This window comes from Purpureocillium lilacinum (genome assembly GCF_023168085.1).
Source record: "Purpureocillium lilacinum CBS 284.36 DNA, scaffold_1, whole genome shotgun sequence".
NCBI lineage: Eukaryota > Fungi > Ascomycota > Sordariomycetes > Hypocreales > Ophiocordycipitaceae > Purpureocillium > Purpureocillium lilacinum.
The window spans coordinates 4,549,776-4,571,958 of NW_027072111.1; the positions used below are offsets into that span (position 1 = coordinate 4,549,776).

A 22,183-nucleotide genomic window follows, 5' to 3' on the forward strand; every position below is an offset into this window, starting at 1 on the left:
GCGGGAACCGGTCCCTGAAGCTGTCTGTCCAATTTCCTCCTCGCAAGCTCATAAGCGCTGAGATTCTCTGTATTGTCAGTACCAAGCTCGGTTTCACCCAAATCTGAACTCTCGTCGCTTCCTCCATCCAATTCCACCGGGGGAACTGGGGCAGGCAACTCGTAAATTTGGCAGTCGGGTGCTTCGAGAGGCACTTGAGTATCTTGTCCGTTGCCACGCGCGGCTCGTCGAGACTTTGCGCGTCGGGCAATTTTAGAGAAAATCCTAGACACTGGTGTTCGCGGTAAATCCGAGGCAAGCGTCGAAGCGGAGTCCTTGCTGTCTTTGGTTTCATCTGCCGCCTTGCTTTTGCGGAGCCTCCTGCGCCGTCGACAATAGAGGCAGAAAGCGCATAGCACCACAACGCAAAGCAATACAACACCGACGGCGATGCCAACCATTTGACCAGTGCTGAGTCCTTCGGTCTTGGGTCCTGGCGGTCCGGGATACGGGCTATTGTTGGGCTGCTTTACTTGCTGTAGCTCGGCGTCGCCCACAGCCGGGAAACGTGCTTGATGGACGGAATAAGACGCCGAATCGAATCGGGTAATAAGATATGCTTCCTGTAAGAAGGATCGCCCAATGACAAAGTTTTTGTTTGACGATTTCTTCAGGGTGAAATAGGGGATCGCGGGATCGCCATATTTAATCTGTGAATGATATGGGTACTCGAGCAAGCTGACGAAAGCTTTCAAGGGAAGCGTTATGTTGACAACCCCCGGGACTTGGAGCGGAAGACCAAAGTCGTCGTGGTTGTCGTAGCTTGTTAGGCTAAACGTGAACTCCATTGCATCTTTCGAGGAGAAACTGCGGTACTGGTCGTTGGTGAGGGTGTAAAGGCCATAGGTATCGTTGTATGTGATATTCAATGCCTCGGCAAAGCGGTTGCAAACTTCCTCGGGGAACCACAAATGCGGCGTCGAGCTGTCAATAACTGCCGTAAACGCACCATTCCAGTCGGAGAGGACTTCGGTCATGGAACTCCAGTGCTTAGGCTTGTCATCACTTTTGTTGACGGCGATCTGGATCCCTCGGACGAGAGGGCGTGGAATACCCTCGGTGGGGTCCAACGTGAACCGGTTGTCGTGTGAGACGAACCTCTTGATGTCAAATCCTCCCAGCGTAGCCGAAAGAACGGTTCCACCTGTGGAGAAAAGTCAGCGTCCCATGTCTCCGGCTATCACATCCGACCATCCTCTTCACGTACGATAGTGGGCGCCGGCGGTAAAGCCGTAGGTGTAGCTTGGTATCCAACCAAACGTCTTGACAGCTTGCGTCATGGGCGACTCGGCCACCGTGCGGTTGTTGAAGTTGGCCTGCTGGATGCCAAGCCCAAACATGCCCAGAAAGGGCTCGGTGGTGTTGATGGCGGACATTAATACGTTTGCCATGCCGAAGCCAATGTCGTTGACGGGGCTGTAGGCATTCATGGTATCCAGTCCATATTGCCCATTCGCCCGCACTCCCAAATACTTGAGTCCTAGCTCATATGTACCCAGAGCAGACCAGTGGCTAGACTTGACTGGGCTGTAAAGACCACCGCGGGCGTTACTGCATGTAAGCTCGTCTGCATACACCGGTCAGCGTCGTTAATAGTCGGAGGCGATAGAAGGATAACAGGTAATGACAGCTAATACGACCGACGGGGACAACGCAAGGGGGTGGAGGGTCACGTACTGTCGGCACATCCCCCACTGCCGATGGCCCAGAATTCCGAAAGCCCCGTGCTCACGATGACATTGACGAGGTCGGACTTAGAGCCCAGCAGAAATTGAGCGGTGGACCAATTGCCATCTATGCCCAGCCTAGAGTAAAAACGTCAGTCGAGATAGGTCACGCTGGGCAAAGCGGCATAACGAACCAGTCGCCTGGCATGAGACTGATCGGCGTCGGGTCCAGGGCTGTGACCACGCCGGCGAGGGCAACGGCCGCAGCCGTCACTGCCAGTGAAGCAACTGACAGCATGCTGTTGCCCTGGCAAGCCAGCAAGGCTGGCGTCGTCCGTCGCGAAGAGCCCTCGCAGATCAACAAGTCGCGCCAGAAGCCGGAGAGTTCATGGGTCGGCGGAGGGGAACAAAGGGTCGCTGCTGGCGAAGCACAGAGTCCATGTGCACGTCGGCTACAGGCGAAACGCTATCGTGAAGCCGCCGCGCAGCTCATGCACGGTAAAGTTCTCGGATCCGCCTGCAAAAGCGTTGGTGAGGGTCCCCGTGGCGTCGGTAAGGCGCAGTCGGCGCGATTGTCGATGGTGGAAAAAATGCGGGCCAACGGCGACGATGCCCTTTGTCGTCGATGTCGTCTCGTCGCAAGCACTGTATTCGACCTCGTGCGCTGTGGCCTCTCGTAAATACCCGTGGCTGGCGAGAAAGGGTCGCTTGGGACAGCTCAAAACGAGTGGAGGTTCAACCGGCAGTGGAAGGAAGATGGAAGAGAGGATCGAAGGGTCACCGGGGACGGGAGGGCGGAGAAGTTGTGGGTGGATGTACTGGTGGCACTAGGCGTGCCTGGGAGCACGGCAAATGCTGGAGAATGGAGATGCAGTCTGGAGAATGTAGAGGGGGGTGGCGGGATGGACGGATCCATGGATGGAGGGACGGGGCCGCCCTTGAGATGAAGACGGGACACTCCAGTGGCTCCCGGGCGCTGGACGCCAGGCCACGGGTGTTCGCCCATCAAATGTTGCCACTGTTGGCGAGCAGGACACCGCTTGGGTACCGCCCGTGGCCTGGCCCCGTGGCCTCCCCTCCACCCCCCGTTCCAGGGCACTCAGCGATCTCACCTCACGTCGCGGGGCTCGAGCCGGGGCCCGTGAGGGAGGCCGCTGCCGAGGCCAGAGGGAGTCCCCAGGGGCGAGGGTGCGCTAACGCGAGGCCCCGCCTCAGACACAATTCGACGCCCTGGAGCGCTGCCATCCATCCTCTCGCCCTCCCGTCCCGTCATCTCAGCAGCCCGTCCACCTAAGTGGAAGGTACCTTACTTCTAACCTGCCAGACACACCTCACTCCAGGCACTACTGAGGGTGGCTTCAGGGCCATTTGGGTCGCAAGAGCCTGCTGCCGCAGCCCCGAAGATACCCGGCCATTGGTTCCCAGAGTGAACACACGAGGGTGTCGCTAGAAGACACCGTGAGCAGCGCAGGCTGGAGTGAGCACGTCGGACAAGGTGAGACTGCGAGCAAAGGGATGGCACGCAGGTCCAACTCATCCAACTGAACCGAGACACAGCACGCGCTGGTTTCCCTGGTCACCGACAATCTATTTCCACAGTCTCAGGCCACGGACTGGGACGGGCTTTTCGGGTCACCAAATGAGCCAAATGAACGCATCGACAAACCGTTTGAAAGGCGGGCTCAGTCCCAGCTTCCGCGGCCGTCGCCCACATGGCTGACGGATGGAGAACAAGACGCCTTGTTCTTTTCTTGGTCGCATTACATCCCCGCGAGGCGCAAGAGTTTCGCTTCAGTAGCATCGTGCTAATCGTACTGGCTCTCTTGCTGCGTTGTAGCGTGTGGCTTCGCTTTCGCTCGCCAATAAACCAGAGTGCCAAGCGGGATCCGGCTTCTCCGCAGTCGTGACAGCGACGATCTATCCTTTGCGAGGAACTCCGACCCAGACGTCCTCCGGCCGGCTTTCTGGGCCCTGCCAGATGAGAGCCAGTTGAGCAGTCATGCGCGGACGAGCGACGTGTAGATTCTCGGCTCGTCACCCAGCGCCATGTGGCGGTCGGTGGCGCATGGCTCCCTGTGCAGCCCGGACGAGCACAAATGCAATCTTATAAGGCGGCCTTGACCAACATCCAAGATTTGCGGCATTCAAGTGCCTGCCCTGCTGGCTAATTGCGTGGCCCGGGAGGACACGATGGCCAAGACACGGCTTGCCAGTGCCAGGCCAGGGCGGAGGGTCCTCAACCTCGAAAGCAAGTGCCTCGAGGCCCCAAGGGGCCCCCAGGGCCCATGGCACAAGCCACTCGCTTCGACCACGGACAAGCCGTGTGGATCTGACGGATGGTGGCTCGCAGGTTTCCCTTGGCATCGTGGGTACCTTTCCCACTGAAGTTAGCTGCCTCATCCGCCCCGCGCTAGAGCCTCGCGCAAAGGGCGATGCGCAGATCACCTTGTCAACATCGGTCCGTCTGAGGCACCGGATCACTGCTCGAGCCGGGTCGCCAGAGCAAAGGCATGCGGGCGGCGGCGAGAAGAGATGTGAGGCAGTCGTTCCGTCGCCGTCGCCGTCGTCGAGCCTCGCAATCGGCTCACACGCCGCCGCGGCTTGTGGGAGAGGTCCGTTTGCTACGGGTCTCGGGACACCTGCCTCGCCGTGCCTTGGGAAAAGCAACACGCGCAAAGGCAGTCTCGCAAAGAGGCGAGACCGAGCTCCATGTCTTGGACACCCAACATGACGAGGGATACCCAGCTGAGATGCGAGCCCCAACACAACCGAGGCGGGGCGCTAATCCGCCTTGGGCGACACCGCCTGGTCTCGCTGGAACTCGGAGATCGGGGCTGGACAAGCCAGACGCCACGCCGCGACGTTGCTTCCAGCACATGGGATGTGAGTTGTCTGCAGTGCCAATGCTTCACGTGAAGAGGCCTGGTTGGGACGCCAGGGATATGGTACCATGGGCCAGCCACCACCGCACCCGGCAATCGGGGGTGCATGGCATTGGCGACCAAGCCAAGAGAGCAGAGCCGTGGATGGCAGCAAGCAATTCGTATCAGAGAACGAATAACATCATGGCGGAATTTCTCGTCGCCAGACATTGCTGTACACCAGAGTAGAGTACAGCGTTCAACGGGACGCACCCTTGGATTTCGGGAGATTATTGGACTCGCCCTTGATCTCTCCTCGTAATTGCTGTCCGCAAAGCGTACACGTGCCTCGCAATGAACAACACGACCTCATACGCGCAGTAATCACGCCGAACCCGCTCGTGTTCGGCAGATGCCTCGTCGTCATGTCAGCCCATCCCCGCCTCCCCTCCACTGCCGGAGCGCAGCAATTCCCGGGAGCCCACGCATGTTGGGCTCCAGAGGCGTCGCGATCGGTCAGCCTGGGTGTTAGAGGATGTCTTATTAGGGCCTCCCGACCCGTTGCTTGTTGCCCGTCAATGCGCCACACGGGTCGCCAGTTGGCCTTTTGCCGCGCAGAGAAGAAGCAAGCAAGCCCTGCCAGCGGCCAGGCGTCGAGATGATGAGAGACTGATCACTCAAGTGCGCGCAGCGGCCCAACCGACTGCGAGCACTACAGTCAAATCACCAGGACACGGCCAGGATATTACGGGGCATGACCGCATGACGCGGCGCACGAGCAACCGGTGATGTCGTCGATCTTCGGCAGATTCAGGCGCGTATGGGCCCGTCGGCGCGCTCTGCCGGCTTGCGGAAGCGCGAGGAGTCAAGCACCAAGCGCTCACTGAGACCAGTGGAGCACGGCGGTGAAGGCGGCTCCATTGCCCTCATCATATTCACATTGCCTGCCAAATGGCCAAGCCTCATTGAGCTCGCAAGTGAGGGATGCCGTACAGAAGGCAGGACACCATCTGCAGTCCCGAGGCTAAAATATTGAAAGGACCACGGAACGGGCAACCAGGGATGGCGCTGTTTGGGTCGCGCCTGGAAAAAGTGAAGGTGCCATCTAAGGGCGCTCCTTCCACTTCATACCTGCTTTGTAACTACGTAGGCACTTCGTGCATAATACTTGCCCCCAGATTCAGCAACACGCAGAGCATCAGGGCAGGGCGGGAAGCCGCTGCCCCATGTGCGTGAACATGCAATTTTCCGTCTTGGTGTTGCTTTTTTCCCCATTGACGAGGTCCCGTCTTGAAACTGTCATCATTCCTCAACCTGCAGCGCCGACACCTGCCCGTCCAGGCCTTCACATAACTGACGTACTTCGTAGCTACGGTACCAGTCAGTGCAGAGCGAGCGGACGAGCACCAAGCGACCGCCAGGGGACAGCCCTCACAACCTTCACAGCCTCCCTACGCTTGATTCGAGAAATGAACCTCGCCCAGTCTCGCCAACCCGTCCCCCAGTCGCCCTTCGATACTTCGTGCGGTACACTTGCCGAAAAATCGGGCCCCATCGCATGGCCCGCGGGTCTCCCCAGCTCCGCTCTCCCCACCCGAACAACCACGCAGCCACATGCGCCTCCACCAGCACCCCTCCGCACGAAACCTCTATGTGGAAGGCGGGCATCGCAATGGAGAAGGTCGATAGCGCGTCTCCAACACCCCAATCAAGCCCTGTCCTCGAAGGATTCTGGGTGAAACCGCCTCCGCAGACAGCACCGTGCCGACCGAAGCAGGTGCTTTTATTTGCCCTGTCTCGGTCCTGGTCGATGATAGGGCTCGCGGTCTCCCTCACAGTCACAGAGTGCACGCATGCCGACGAACATGAGTGCTTGTGGCACGCGGCGCACTCAGTCTGAACTATCATGCAACGGAAGGATGACCAAGGGCTTTCCTCGGTCGATGGTGCTCCGGATTGTGTTGCCTGTACCCTGCGAAATACGGTGAAATATCGACGCACGACTCGCGCACGCTGTTTACCAGGTACTCGTCTGCATCACACCGTTGTGCCTGACTTCGGTGGTCGACCAGGCTGGGTTGAGATAACCCTGCCGGCGCCAGCTCGACCGCGCATTCACTCCGCAGAATCGGACCCTCGGCGCTTATCGAGAGGACTTAGCCTGGCGTAGACCAAAAGACTGGGTTTTGAACTGATTCTATGCGTCATGTGCCGGCTTCACTCACCGGGACATGAATAGAAAACCCCAAGTCCCAACTACTATCGTCTTGGCTGCGTTCTCACCCTTGCCTCTTCAGAAAGGTGCCTCGGAAGCGGAACCCCGGTCCAGGGCCCAGTCCAGCCCGCCTGTCTCCCATCAACTAATACTGTGGCTCGGGAGAGCAGTGCCGCGGACTCGTCGCCCCAGTGGCAGTGGTCACCGGGTAGGTAAGGCGCTGATGCTCGAATACGATAGGCGCCACGATGGGACACGCTCGTGCTTGATCTTGCGTTGTTCGTATCTCACGAAGCTCGCCCCAGCAACTCGCCAACTACCCAAACACAATACCTTCCCGACAAGTTATTTGGCCGAAGCGGGAAGCTTCACTTGACAGCTACCGCCAAGTACATGCACCAGGTGCATATATATATCACTTGCCGATATGGGACTCCGGACGCGGGACCGCTAATATTCCGGCGGGCCGATTTCACATCATCGGAATTCCTGGACAGTACGTTTCACGGACTCCCGGTGCTAACGCTGTCGGCTTCAACGGCACTGTACGGGAATGGACGACCTCGTTCTCTTTGTTGTGTCGGCTCGTGCTACGGAAACGTGGTGTCAAATGCCGTGACCACTTGTTGGTTCATGTGGCACAATTGCCGACTTTTCGACATCGGGATGTCCCTTCTACTCGCGGCTGACAGGACGCATATCGAGCAGGAGGGCCGCTCGGTGGCTCGTGCAAACCTGGACCCTGCACGATTCTCATATCCCAGCTCACGGAGAGGCCAAAGCCCCACCACTAGACAGCAAATGCATCCATTGCTGGCAGCGGTAAACAAGCCTGACTCGGCAGGGACCTCGCGAACCAAAGCATACCTACGTAAGTTGCTGCGTGCAGTGGGGGCCGAATTACTGGCAATGCATCCCCGCTGGCCGTGGCTCTCCCGGCCGGTGGCAGAAAAGGATCTCGTACCGACGACTGTTTGAGTACCTGGTGTGGGTGCCCGGATTGGGACTCCTGCGCGATGCCCACTCGGGCTCGGGACCGAGACCAAGCGCGAACCATTATTCCAAGGTGAACACAGCCGTCGCATCGCGCCCTGCTGCCGCTGCCCACCATATGCCAGGGTCTCGGGACTGGCGAGACCTTTGACTCGTCCGAGTCAGCGTTGCACAAGATACGTGCGTGCGAAACAAAACATTTCGGAGATGATGCCCTCCACAGAGATATCCGATCCACGTTGACCCTGACCAGGACCAGTGAGGGGAGGCAAGTGTGAGACATTTCCGGGAATGGGCTCTCTGTAGTAGGCTTGCATGACCAACGAGAAGCGTCACGCCTGCACACGAAACCGTCCTTCAACGAGGCCAGGACGGCCGTGGCATTCCTTGTCAACGTGTCGAGAGGCGTCGACTCGGGCGGTGGTGGCCTTGCCTGGTCTGGCCACGATGTCCGCTCAGCCTCGTGGTGGTGTGGTCATATGTCTCGCCGGGTCAGGTTTGAGAGGCACTGTCACACTGTTGCATCGGTTCATCGGCTCGCGCCAGCACCCGGCCGTCAATTCCGCATCAGATCCACCGCCCGGGGGGTTCTCCATGAGCTTGACGAGATACTGACGAGACGGCTGGCCTCGGGTGGCGGCACGCGGCATGCGGCACAGATTTCCTCGCAGGTGATGTCCTGGCTGAGCGTAGCACGCGTGGACGTTCCTCTTGACGCAGGTCCATGAAATCAGGGGCGCGATGGCGCGGACGAAATAGTGCAGCGCCAGCATGATGAGCGTCAAATGGGCCATACTACCAGGGCTGCCAGTCCGGGGAGTCCTGGTGCAGTACGCGTCCTCCGGAAGACCCCAAGGCAGAAGGAAGCACGACAGAGATACTACTGGAGTCCGTGGCTGGTGTTCGAGACACGGACTCGGCTCCTGACTGGCCGGGAGTGGATGGGATCACGATGGGTGGGCTGGCAAATGATGGAGCCATTGAAGGGACCCCGGCCTGGTCAGCCGGGGGATCGCCCTCGCCTCGCAGTCGGATGAGTGGGCAAATGGCTCGCACGGGATCCACCTCGATGCCCAGTCCAGTCTGGCCTCGGCGCGCAGAGGTAGAGCAGAGAGGCTAGTCACCGTTTGCTGGACGCCCTCCTTGGCCGTTCTGGCAGTTGAACCGCACCCTTGTCCCAATTTGTTAGCTGGGAGCGGGCAGCCCCTCTTGAGGCAAGAGAAGAGGCCCTGTTAGTGCGGCGGATTACCAGATTGCTTCTGGCGCGGGCGACACGGCAGGCCACCTTGTGTATCGTCTGCTGTATCGACGGCCGTGCATTGTAGGCGCAGTCAGCTCAGGTGGGATCGAGGTGAGCAAGGCAGGGAGACGGGGAACACAAGGCTGGCACCCGGCATTGCGACACGAGATGGCCGCCAAGCGCGTGGGAAATGGATGGCGGCAAGGAACTGATGGGAGAGTCGAGCAGCCAAGAATCCAAGGCAGGGCAGCCATGTTCAACGCCAACGCGAACGCCACCGCACGAGCACGCCAGGGCCCATCTGGAAAGCACCAAGGTTCCTCGGTGGAGATGCTCCATCGGCCCGCATCAGCCATCGCCAGCATCCCAGGCCCCGTCCAGGTCCCGTCCTCCATCGGCAGCGCCCACGACCGGGGGCCTGCCCGCCAGGACGCAGCTGGTGCTGAATCCTGACGGCTCCTGTTCATCCTGTCCCAGAGTCCTTTTCACTTCCACTCACACCCTCTCCTCCCTCTCACACTTTCAACACCTCACTTTAAAGGGGCGTGAGAGTCTCACGAATACCGGCGGATGTCGCACCTAGCACGAGTCTTTGCAACGGCCCGCCTCTCCTGAGTTCTGATCAGCGAGCTGACTGATCTGCTTTGCACTGTCGATCAATCATGGTCATGCTGGTTTCGCATCGTCGACTTCACCAACCGCTCCATGGCTGATACCGGTTGCGCCGCTCGCTCGTTTCCGCCCTCTGCTTGATCCAGTTCCCCAGGCGCGCCGTCTCTCGTCGTTCAGGGCGCAAGATGAGAGTGGACCCGTGCCTTCTCTTGTGCGCGGCCGCCCTGCTCGCAGACTCGGCGTCTGCAGCGGAAGCCAACCCACGACCTCGAGGTGCGTTCGGACCGCGGGTTGCGCCCGTCGTTTGCCGCGAACCGGTGGCCATTGCGCCCGTTGGTCGTCGCTGATGTTACCCGTGTTGGTTGCTGATCACCCTTTCTCCGCGCTCCAGGTCTCAACCGCCGGGATCAGCGATTCTACCCCTCCTCCAACAGCAGCACCTCGGCAGCAGCACCGACATTGCCACCGCCAGCTCTGACTTCCCTGACATCGACTGAGCTGCAGGATGCCAGTCGACAACGTTCGTCGTCCTCGTGTACTAGCTCATCAAGCTCCGATGTCGATGCAGAACCCGCGCCATCATCACCACAATCTCGTTCGACGTGGCCGCCCACAACATTGCCGACCAGCAGCCTCACGTCGCACCAGCCCAGCAATGCCTCCGTATCCGGCAGCCCTTCGGGTCCGGCGACGCCCGTGTCCCCGAGCTCCCCGTCGTTTACGGATCATGCAAGCCGCAACTCGACTCACGCGATGACTCCTCCATCAACGCAGCCAAGCAATGGAACCGTCACCATCACGACCTCGAGGTCACGCAACCACACCACCACCCGCCACCCTCACGGTCCTGTCGTCTCCGTCACCATTGACTGTCCTGCAACCATAAATCCGTCTGACTGCACAGGGAGGGGCTACCTGACCGTCAACTACACGAGAAGCGACCCCACGTCAACTGAGAAGTGCACGCCTGTCACAGACAGTCATCGGCCCCTCACCGAATTCTCCGTGGTGTACACCTCCACAATTACCTTCTATGGAAATAGGACTGACTACACGCCGCCCTATGAGCCCATACGGACTCCGAAATACTGCGCGCCCACCATCGTGCCCGCTATTCCGCCAGGCTTCACCGTGAGTCCGAAAATTCTCACCTCCGACATTGCCAAGGAGTCGAGCCGAGGGGGCGAGCTGGTCCACCCATCCACCCTCCTTCCTTTCATCACATTCATTACTACGGACAAGAACCCGTCCGTTGTGTACCCATCCGACCCCGTTCCAAACTACAGCCCTACATGGGGCCAAGTAGGAGACGGTGGCCCTGGTGATGGTAGTCACAAAACCGTTGGTAGGGGCGGGAACGGCGGCGGGGATCCCCACAAGACCCCTGACGCCGACAGCATCACCGCCGCACCACGCCCGACCTTCAAAGTCACGGCTCGCGGTACACAGGTGGTCATCAATGACAAGACCTTCGCCGGCCTCAACCCGGGTCAAACAAGCCTCGTGACCGTGGATGGTGGAACCTTCACAATCTACCCCAGCGCGGTCATTGGCGAGGGTGCCACTATTCAGAAACCGCCGCCCCCTGGCACGGGTGTTCAGGTAGCAACGCCAACCGCCGCCGTCGTTGGCGGATTGCCCGTCACCTTGTCAGGCTCCCATGCTATTGTCGGCGGTGCCACCATGACGATACCAGAGACTGCCAGTACAACTGTCATTGACGGTCATTCGGTCTCCATCGGCCCGGGCAGCCTAGTTGTGGGCGGCCAAAGTCTCTCCTTTAAGCACGTCGCGCCTTCGCGGGAGACCGACGTCGTGGTGAGTGGAGGAGAGCTCCTCACAGCCATTGGGCGTAGCGTGGTGGTCATTCATTCTACGACATTCACATATGGTCCTGGTATCCCGGAAACTTCGCAGGTTATACAAGACGACACCATTTCAATTGGACCGTCGGGTGTCATCGTGCACGGCACGCTGATCGGCGGACAAGCCGCTGGCCCAACCGCGACCTCATACGAGATCGTAGGGGGCGCCACCATCACACGGATCGCTCCGTCAATCGCCGTCATCAACGGCAAGACATTCACCGTCGGGCCGGGGACCGAGTGGACAACGACAGTCATAGCCGGGCAAACTTGGACCGTAGGTCCGACGGGCCTCGTGGGCTCCTCCATGACCTTCAAGTATCCCTTCGGCACGGCGGTCACGACGACTATTTCTCCGACCGGCACGTGGCTCAACGACTTTCCGATCGAGACGGCCGGGCAGAACAGGGGCGGCGATGACGACGACAGCTCCGGGACCTCATTGCGGCCCAACCTCTTGGTTGGTTGGACAGCGTTTTGCATAGCGATTGGCGTTTGGGTTTTGGCATAAGAAGGAAAACGGGTTTTTGCATTTTGCGGGACGAGAGCGACGCCCCGCCGGGTGTTCCTGGGAGACGGGCTTACTATATGATTGCATTTCGGTGAGCCAGCCAGCGGCTCTGGCTCGTTTATGTTCATGCGTTGGGGAAGGGCAAGCGGGATCTGCTGTTCATCGGAGAGGTTGAGCAGGATTGGGAGCGCCCAGCTTTCCGTCTGGCATTGTGTACTTAGTAAACAGCCCGTGGCGTGTGAAAGGGCTTGTAGAGGTTCAGCTCAGCCACATAAGAGAAAGACGGGGACTCTCAAAAACCGCCTTTACTTTTCTTGTTCTGCGAAGTAGGTCGTCATCGCTGCTACACCCAGAGCTTAGACATTGTGTCACGCTGGTCACGAAATAGTTGGCAGAATGCACGGGAGTGAGCTGTTAAAGGCAAAGTGCTCGTCGTCTGCTTGTAGATATATACAACTGATAAGACTATGAATTACACCCGGGCCCCCCGGTGTTGAACGCTGCGGGCTCGCAAGTTGTTGAAACTGAAGTGAATGGATGCTTGCTCGCTTCTCGCGATGCCGAAACGCTCGCCTCATCGCTCTCTGGTCGCGATGCTATGCCGAGGGTCCTCCACGGCCCGCTCGCTATATTACCACCTCATCACTCCTTTCCCCTTGCCAACGCCCTCACTCTTCAGCGGAGGGAACTCGTCCTGCTGTTCCCCGGGTCCGACCGCGGAGACAACAGACGCGCGCGGCGGCGACGACGTCTGGTCTTGCATACTGAGGCTGAGGGCTATTGCTAGGTCCTCGTCCTCGTTGGCGGCTGGACGGGAGGATCCGGCAGCGAGGTCATTGATGGGGGTGTGGCTGGCCGGCGACGATGACGCAGAGCCCGAGTTCTTCCCCTTCTTGCTGCCCTTGGGCTTGACTGTGATTGCATACTCGAAGTCGCCGGAGCTGTTGCCTCGAGGTGACTGGCCCAGGTCGTTCACGCCCTCCAGGAGTGAGAGGCGGATTGCCTGCTGGATCTGCTGCTCAAACTCACTCTCGTCGTCGGTGGCTGCGATGTTGACTTGAGGGCTCGCGTCCGTGACGCTGGGCTCGGGCGTGACTGTGTCTACCGTGGTTTCGCTTACCGAGGATGCAGTATCGAGGCTGGCGTCGGCTGCCGAATCGCTGGCTCGTCGCTGTTCGTCCTGGAGGTACGCCTCCTCCGACACCATCTGCGCGTACCGCAATGCCTCTTCCTCGGTCAAGTCCCCGAAGGCGCCTACGCCGAAACGCCGCCGCAGTCGGGTCTGCTCCCGTGCTCGCTGTTCGTTTTCACGCCGGAGCTCGGCTTCCTCCGCAGCAATGTAGCCAGACACAGCTCCGCCGAGCCGACGACTTGCCAGGCGGCCATGAACGTCGGAATGTCGAAGGCGGCGCTTGCGGCCCGCTGGATGGTTTGCTGAGCTATAAGTCCAAAAGCGCATGAAGGCTCCAAAAGACAGGACACCACGGAGGGTGGTAGGATCTGGATCCAGGTAGATTGCGCCCACGGCAGAATAGCTGCCCTCGCGTAGAGCCGGGTTCATCACCATCATGTGCCGAGGAACACGCCCATTAGACCGGGCGTTCAGAGTCCTTACGGGATCAGTCGTCGATGCCAACGTGTCCCAGGCCTGGACGAGCCCATCGCTGCCACCATGCACCAGATACAGCGCCGATATTGCGAGACAGGATATCTCAGGTGAATCGGTCTGGATGATTCGGATTGGGCGCACTCCTTCAGAAAGTCCATGACGTGCATCCCAGACTAGCACAGCCCCGCCTTTGGTGCCAATAGCGAACGGCCGTGCCCTGCGGCCTGGGATTTCAACGGAGGCCGAGGCTATCTTGGGCCTGGTCTTGGTGGACGGCGCTCCAGACTCGGTGGCAACGTGAAGGGGGTCCTCTGCCAAGGTGTGCAGGCTTTGCAAGGAGCAGTCCAAGGCAGAGGAAGTGATAATGGACTGGCCATGATTCCTGAGCTCGAAATAAGAGCAGTGCCACTCATGTAACCCTTGCGTCAGGCCAGATGGCGCTGATGGCGTCGGAGGGGGTGGCCTGGGCGATACGGGCTCAGGAGAGCCGGACGTAATGGTGGCTTTAGACTCGACAGCCCCGAAGAGAGACGAGACGACGCGGACAGGTGAAGGCGCAGCCGATTGCGCTCCTCGAGTGCCGTCGTCGACCTGTGTTGGTGCCAGCATCCTCGAAAATCGTCGGACGCAAGCAGGTCGATCTTCAGCCAGCCCACAGTCGATCACGAATACGCCTTCTCCCGCGTCTTTGCCATCATCGGCGGCAAAGTCGACCTCGAGCCTGCGTCGCATGTCCCAGCCCTCACACACCTTGCGAAAGTGTGCGGGCTTGTGGCGCAGAAATTTCTCAATCTCCCGTGCCTCGGCGGCCAGCTGCAGTTTGTTGAGCTTCATCGAGTCCGACGGGGACCGGGGAGAATACGCGCCGCGCAAAGCGTTCTTGTCCAGGTCATCCGGGCGCGCAACGCGGCGCGTGCCTTCGATGAGATGCCAGTAGACTGAGCGCCCAGCAAGCCATGCATGCCTGGTGATGTCGTCGCCGCTGGCACGGGTCTGGGGCGCCGAGAGTGTCTCGGTCAAGTAGAAAACCTCACCCAAAGCATTGAGTGCCACGGCCCAGGCTCTGGCCGATGACTTGCGTTTGATGCTGTACGCGTCGTCGACCTTGATGGAGATGATGGGCACACCAGGGCTCAGGATCCATCGCGCCGTCATATCGCCGCTGGCATGTCGCGGTCCGCTGGGGTCCCAGCCAAGGGAATACGCAGTGACGACGCCAAGGGCAGTGCCGGTGAGCATTCCGCAAAGTGATTGCGTGGCAGTAGGCACCGCCGAGGACTTGGCTATCCAGACGCTGCAGATGGCGTCCGACATTTCAGGAATCTTGGGGATATCGGGATAAGTGTCGACGACGCCGCTATCGCCGCCCAGGTAGCGGCCGCATAGCTCGTCTACACCCCTGAAGTATGCACGTCCACCAGGAAAGCCTTCGCCCGAGAGCACGCCATACGGCTGGCTCACATCCATGACGTTTGGAGCAGCAGCAGGACCATCTCCGAGGCCGTACGGCACAAGATTAGGAGCCACCTCCTCGAGCTGAGCAGCTGTGAAGGGGTCTTGGAATCCCCACCGCTCGATCCTGCCGCTGGTAGGATCGCTCATTGTCGCCACACCGAGATCGGCGGTGCCTTGAATAGCCTGAGGGGGCTTCTTCCCATTGGAGAAGACGGCGTGAACATTTGTGACCAGCCAGGGGAGTTTGGAGTTGTACGTCAGGACAGCGCTCTTCTTCTTCCCGGACGGGCCACCGCCTCCCGACGAACCGATGTTGCCGGTAGACGTTCCGGGCTTGCCACGAGCCAGGCTGCGAATTAGGCGCGTTCGGAATAGGTACTCGCTACGCCATGTTGCGAGAGGCGTCAAGCGACAGAAGTAGCGAGTCTCGAACCGAACAATGTCAGATGCTGTTTCTGCCCAGACGTCCGCTTCTGCCTTTGCAGCTTTCTTGTCTAGGAGGGTTTGCCCCGGAAAGTAGCGCAGGAAGGCCATCCGCCATGCGTGCGGTGTCGTCACGAGTGCGTAGAAGCGCTTCGACACCAGCGCGACCGAGGCATGTGAATCGGGATGGAGATGGGACAACACGTGTGTCAAGATCTCTGCTAAGAAGTCAGAATCCGCTTGACTACTGGCGACGAGGCAGCACGTAGGAACTGACCGTTGGGAAAGTCGGTAAGCTTCACGCCGTTGAATGAGTCAGAGCGTTTGATGACCTTGAAGCCCATAGCCTGCCTCGGTGTGGGCGGCGTTAGGGCATTCTCATAGTCCAAAATCCTCTGGCCTGCGGCCGTGGGGCGATGGCGACTGCCGCTGCCGTCGCGCAGGCTCAGCCCACGTAGTCTCTCGTCGAGCTGGTTGGCATCGACGGCGTCGAGAGGGTCGAGACGCGTGGAGCGTGGCGACGCGCTGCGGGAGCTGCCGGAGGCGGCGGAGCGGACGCGCTGCAGGTGGTCGGCTTCATGGTGAAGGGAGCCATCGTGGGCGGAGTGGGAAGGGACTTCGAGGGCGGTTGTGTGACGACGCGATTCTGAATTCTCGGTGGGCTCTTGTTGCATATAGCTAGCCGCGAAGAACAAGGGGAGCAGGTTTGTCGACTGTGCAGAGGGTCTTTGCACAGTCTCGGGGAGCTGATTTGAGTGAATCGGGTATTGACCGCAATGCAGATGCAATGCGTACGAGGGACTTCGTGTGGTTGCGGTCAGGAGCTGGGAGACGCGTAAGGCTGCTGTTAACGGGTGAAGACGAACGATGCTGTTGTAGGAGCAAGTCGCGATCCCTCGGACTCGTTAATTCCTCGATCCTCGTATTACCTCATTGACTCAGGGCCGTTGCTGCCGAAAATGAACCGCCAATGCAAGGTCCACGCGTGTTAGGTAAGCCGCCCAACGCAGTTACTTCCAGGGCGCGGACAAGGTGGTACTGCGACTTTCTTCTCGTACTAACAATCACGATACGGAGTACAGGACCACTCAGTTAATAGGTACGTAGTCGCCACCATGAAGAAGCAATGTGCATATGAAGAAGTTGTCTGGCATCGTAGAGACGACTTATATAAAGAATGTTGCACAATTGCCCGCGCAGGCGTGAGCCTCGTTGTCCCTTTCAAGCGAGATGCTCAGTTCCAGTGTACTACAGTACTCCAGTACCGTAGGTAGGGGTAAGAAGGTAAATTTAGAGCGCACCTGTCGTTAATCCCACCACGGAGTTTGCTACAGGCAGCAAGCTCCTTGACTGACAACCTTCTGGTACGATCAGAGCGGATGGCAATCCAAAGGGAATGCACTTCCACTTTTACCTTTCAATGGGCTCAAACACGGGCCGGTCCGTGGTTCCCCGAGCTGCTGTTGCGTTGAAGCGGTGTAGATCCTGTCAGCTGGCATCGTCTGGCGTTTTGTAAGTACGCACGCCCGCGGGTGCCAGCACGAACCCGTCGTCTCTTTGCGCAGAAACGGCACAAACGATTCCAGCGTCAGGCACAAAGCATCACCGTGGCACAGGCAAAGCTGTGGCACCTCAGACGCAACCTGCTGCGCGACAGCAATCTCCCCTGCTTCCGCGGAAGCGGCACCTTGGGCAACCTCGGCCACGGCTGTTCCACCCGCGCGCCAGCGCCCGCATCGCCAGATGGCAAGCCACTGGGCTCGCGTCGACCAGGGTGCCTTTTCCATTGGCGCAGTTACGGCCAAAGAAGACAGCTTAAAATGTATCAAGCCCGCATTGGCTGCACCGAGGCTCCGGTACCGTCCACAGCGCAACTGACGACATGCTGCAAGGACCAAAGCACGGCCGCCAGACCAACCGGCTGGAATGGCCGGCCCGAATCCTGCATCCTGTCCACGTACGATTCTCATGCGCGGGTCCCCCCTCCCCCCCTTGCGCTATGTCGTACGAAGTACTCGTACATTAAAAAAAAAAAAGAAACCCATGATGCAAGGCCCTCCGCGCGGATGTGCCCTCCGGAAAGCTTTGACCGGCATATGTTTTCTCCCAGCACATCCTAACGGCTTAGTTATCTCGTCCGTTTTCCTGGCGAGGGACCTCGAGAAAGACCCAGCTGACAGGACGTTAAATAAACATGGCAAGTGTGTCGGTACGGGGCGTTGGCACATCTTCGACACACCTTGTTGGCCGGTGACATCAACACCCTCGCCCGACCAGCGGGCGTGCAGTGTGAGTAGGTCGCCGGTTGGGCTTTAAGGGCTAAATCGTGAGGCCGTACATTTTACTCTAGCATAAACAGCATAAACAGCAGGAGCCAACAGGGCCCGAGAGCGTCGCTTGATCGGTGTTTAGAACGTAGAGCGGCGCTCACGTGTGCCGTGGTGGATCGAGCGGCGAGTGAGTGATCCATGCATATGATATCTCGTTTCCCAAGTCTCCGGGCTCATGGTGCACTTTCTGAGGCTGAGACCACTTCTCGGCCAGGGCCGCATGTGGTCGCATCCTCGCTAGGTTGCCTGTTGGCTGTCGGTGCGGATTGACAGCGCTGGCTTGGGCAGGCGGACTTGGCCATCGAGACTGGGAAAGCGGGAGGTCCCACCAGACAGGACTCGATAACAATTGTAAAAGATCAATTTGAACGGCAAATGATCGACAACAGTCGACTGTCAGGAACGCATGAGCTGTATAGACGAAGGAAGGGCGTTCTCGGTTCGGGCGGAAACCTTGCACGCGGAGTATACTGTAGTTTGTCACGGCAAGCACAGATCTCATGACCAACCTAACCGTGAACCAACGCCAATGTAGAGGTCAAGAAACGATTCACACGTAATTTTACCAGCATACAAAGCTTGCATGCATGTTCCTGGCCGGCACTGATCACGGTCCCGGGTTGGCGGGAATCTGAGGCAAGGGTAACAGAGACATTTGGCGAAGACAGACACGGCTCCGGAAGAGCGGCAGAGCATCCGGGCAACCCACAGTCCGTACATATGAAGGACGCTGACATCCCATTGAGGCTCAGCATGGAATTAATGTGCAAAGTGTGTTCGAGGAACGAGTGCCTTGGGTGGCATCTACTCGTAGGGGCGTTGAGCCAACTTTTTCTGCTCATCCGTGGCATTTCGGCCCCTCACCCGCACTCAGGTTAGTCAAATTCGACACATCAGAAAAGGCCGCAGTTGCAGTGCCCGTCCGTGGCGCCACGCATCCAAGCGTGCGGAAGTGCGGTGCAGGCCAAATCTGCCATGCGAGCGCGGGAAAAATCCCAGGAGCGCGGGTGTCCGTCGGCGACGAAAGAGCAGGCGTGTGCCCGAGATGCAGATGCCGGGGTGTCCTAGGCCTGGCCCCCTTCGATAACGAGCATTTTGGCAGAGGAAAGAAGCCCAGGTTGGGCGCTACTGGTGCTGGATGGCCCGGCGGACTGCGGGCGGGAAGCGGGCGTCGGACGGGCGGGCCGCATACCTACCTTAGGCAAGGCCGGACCGTAGGTGCTGCTTGGGTGCCCAGTGCCCACCTAAGGTACTTGGGAGCCCGGAGACGCGCCCCTAAACCAAGCTGCCTTTCAGGCTGTCCGGCTCCCAATCGACGATTCGACGGGGCTGCCCGGCAATGGCGCCAGCACCCCGGTACTCGCACAGGTGCCAATGATGAGGGTTCCAGCGCGTGTGCGGGCGGTCCGCGCTGCAGGTTTCCGAGGCCGTGGTTCCATTGTGGGCAGGGGCAGCAAGGGCCCAGGCGGGGCTTCGATTGACTGGCTTGACGGTTGACAGGCTGCGAGGAGGTCCATCCACCCATCCATCCACCCTCCCATTCACTCTTGCAGCGTCAACGGCGTCTGTAGCGGGAGGGATGGGGCATGCAGACCAGACCTGGGGCTCGGACTGGATGCTCCAGGCAGGATTGCGCTGGCTTTCGTGTCTCCCCCTGAGGTGGTGTGGTGGATGGGAGAGGGCATCATCGGGTGAAGACAAATTGCACCTTGCACCTCTCGCGTTGTATTGGCCAGGGACAGAGACGACGGCGGCGCATTGTCGTCACGACTGCTCGTGACAGTTGTTACGCACCGCAGCCGGGCGCCTTCAGATTGCGGACCGCCGTCGTTGGGAATGGATGGAAACAAAACCTGCAGCACCGGGCATGGGGTCTGGTGACTTCCAGCCCAGCAGGCCCTCGAAAGCACGGCCCCTACCGCACTGAGCGCAACTCGGCCCCGGGCGCGCCGCGATGACAGCTTCGTGTTTGCATGTCCGACCAAAATCGCAAGTCAGCCCTCCTCTCGCCGTCGTCCGTCCTCGTCGTCATCCTCGTCGCCGCCGCCATGCCCACAGTCTCTCCTACACCCTTCACACGACGTCTGGTGGGGCCGTTATGCCCGCCTGCTGGCCCATCATCTCCTGAGTCCTCCTCATCGGCGGCCCCCATTGCCACCTTGCAGGTTCTCGTACGAGTCCTGCAGGCTGTGACGTTCCCGCCTGGTGTTGTGCGACACTCCCGCAGCTGCCACTGCCACTGTCGCGCTTCAATGTAACTCCGCGGCGGTATCAATCAGTCCAACAGGTGGTCCGACGCGAGCTCGTGGCCTCAAGCTTCGAGCCACTTGTGGCTGCCTGCCCATCCTCGCAGTCGTTCGTCAAGTACACACTTCGTACACACGAGTCTCTCTTCCAGTCGCCCAAGTCGAAGCCAACATCCAACACCTTCTACGACGGGCGCAAATAGAAGTCCTGCCTCTCCCCTCCGGCTGTCGTCGCCCGCCGGCGGGCTGGTAGCTGCTGATCCCAGCTGTTCGGTTGGGAGGGGACGGGGCGACGGCGTGGCGCCCAGGCCGGGAACGAGGGAAGGCCGTTTGTTGGCCCAGCTGGCGGCGCTGCAGCCACGCCTCCCAGACAGTCGGGACGCTGTGGGTTTGATGATGAGCCGCCCACGCGTCGAATCGCCGACATCTTCATTGTCTGCTGAGTTTGCCCTGACCGACTAAAACTCTGCAGTCTGTATGCGCACTCGCACTGGCTCGAGGGTCGGCGGAGGGGCAAACGGCTCCTAGCGGCGCGAACCCAACGATGAAGCTGCCGTCCCAGCTCCCGACGCCCTGGTTCTGGCCCACGCCCCCGAGGCGCTTCACGGACACCACCAACCACTTAAACCACCAGTAGGTATCCTTAGCTGACGGGCGCGCGGCGGGAGCCGGGAGTCGGGCCCATCAATCCCGCTTCTCCCCTCTTCCCTCCCTCCCTCCCTCCCTCGCAGGCGCGGTTCCCACCCTCCCGTCGTCTCCGCTCCCCGTGCCGCCCCCCATCCCCCATCTCATCCCAGGACCCCGGGCCCAGCGAGCCAGAGTGTCGGGTCCAACCTGTCTGACGTGTGGACTGCATGATGCCCCTCGGGTCGCAGCACAGACTGCCACAGGCAATTCAGGACGAGTGTTCCAACTGCCGAAAAAGAAAAGGGCTTTTTGTGCGCTGTCAGCAGGGGCCCCGGGACCAAAAAGAAAGAAAAGAAAACTTGGGGAAAGGGAAGCGGCGGGCAGAGTAGGTCAGCTCCAAGCGCCGCGACCCGTCCGAAGCTAACCAAACCGCCTCGGGAATGGCCTGACCCCCGTTCCAGCGCCCTGGGTCCGTCAGGATCCAAGCATCCATGGATCCATCCATCCATCCATCCATCCGCCCGTCCACCCACCAACATTCAACCACCAAAACCCACCTACCGGGGCGGCCCTCCAGTGCCTCTCCGCGGCGCCATTGCGGCGGCAGCGGGCAGAGGGGCGTTCTGGGCGAGTCGTCCCTCGTCCTGGCGGTCGCCAATGTGGCCGCCTGCGTGTTGCTCGAAACTTTGTTGGGCCGGCTGAAGCTTGTCGGCCGCCGCAGACAACGACAACAACGACGACAATGACGAAGAAAGCGCCTCGCTTGTATATTGCCTGGAGTGACTTGCTTGGCAAGGGGAGCAGCAGCCCTTGCTGCAGCACGCACACGCAGAATGTGAGGTGTTGCTTGCATGGGAGCCCGTCCAAGCCATGTCATCAGTCCGCCACCGCGGCAACGCGTCCGGGCCACGACGACAGGATGGGGCAGGACGCTCCAACCGCTTGCTCGGCCGTCTGCGACCGGCGGAGCCCAAAGGCGAGCTGTCCGCCATCTATTGACCCCTAGCTATTACCTGTGAACTTGCCCATGATGACCGCGTCGTGCGTCAAATGTTGGTGGCTTGATGCGTTGGTGGGTTCGTGGCAGATGGTCCACGCAGCGGGCGAGCCTGGCGGCCGGTAACCTAACCCCTAACACCGCCGTGCTGGCGCCTGACCCTGCTTTGCCTAGGTGGTGTTTCCCGACCACCGGGGGGCCCAGAGGGGGGTGGTGGGTCGCTGGGTTTTCCTGACCTTGCCTATAATCCATCCATCCCAGGCAAGCCAGCCAGCCCAGCCCAGCCCAGGGTAAAAGAGACCCGGAGGGGGGGGGGAGCAAAGGTACTACCTTAGGTACCTAGTAGCTGTGACAGCCCCGCCTCAGGGAGCCGTTGTCCGTTGCCGCCGCCCGCGCGCGAGCGTGGCCCGCGTGCAGAGTGTACAGAGTACGAGCGCTGAGCACTTCCAAACTCCCTGTCTAGCCCGTGTTGGGTTCCTCCCGTCCAGCCAGG

The 22,183-nt window shown here is 59.9% G+C and overlaps 3 protein-coding genes across 3 annotated transcripts; 1 reads left to right on the forward strand and 2 right to left on the reverse strand.

Moving 5' to 3' along the window:
- Positions 1 to 684: 684 nt before the first annotated feature.
- On the reverse strand, positions 685 to 2,004 carry PLICBS_001078 (uncharacterized protein; the record flags this gene model as incomplete). Its single annotated transcript, XM_065599717.1, has 5 exons — positions 685 to 689; positions 779 to 1,183; positions 1,247 to 1,606; positions 1,717 to 1,844; positions 1,901 to 2,004. 5 exons carry the CDS (start codon positions 2,002 to 2,004, stop codon positions 685 to 687), a joined length of 1,002 nt encoding a protein of 333 aa, XP_065455789.1.
- An 8,376-nt stretch (positions 2,005 to 10,380) lies between these two features.
- On the forward strand, positions 10,381 to 12,003 carry PLICBS_001079 (uncharacterized protein; the record flags this gene model as incomplete). Its single annotated transcript, XM_018317847.2, has 1 exon — positions 10,381 to 12,003. The coding sequence occupies one exon, from the start codon at positions 10,381 to 10,383 to the stop codon at positions 12,001 to 12,003; it is 1,623 nt and encodes a 540-aa protein (XP_018183372.1).
- A 631-nt stretch (positions 12,004 to 12,634) lies between these two features.
- On the reverse strand, positions 12,635 to 16,164 carry PLICBS_001080 (uncharacterized protein; the record flags this gene model as incomplete). The annotated part of the gene is made up of 2 exons (XM_018317846.2): positions 12,635 to 15,708; positions 15,768 to 16,164. The coding sequence occupies 2 exons, from the start codon at positions 16,162 to 16,164 to the stop codon at positions 12,635 to 12,637; spliced, it is 3,471 nt and encodes a 1,156-aa protein (XP_018183371.2).
- Between the last annotated feature and the right edge of the window lie 6,019 nt (positions 16,165 to 22,183).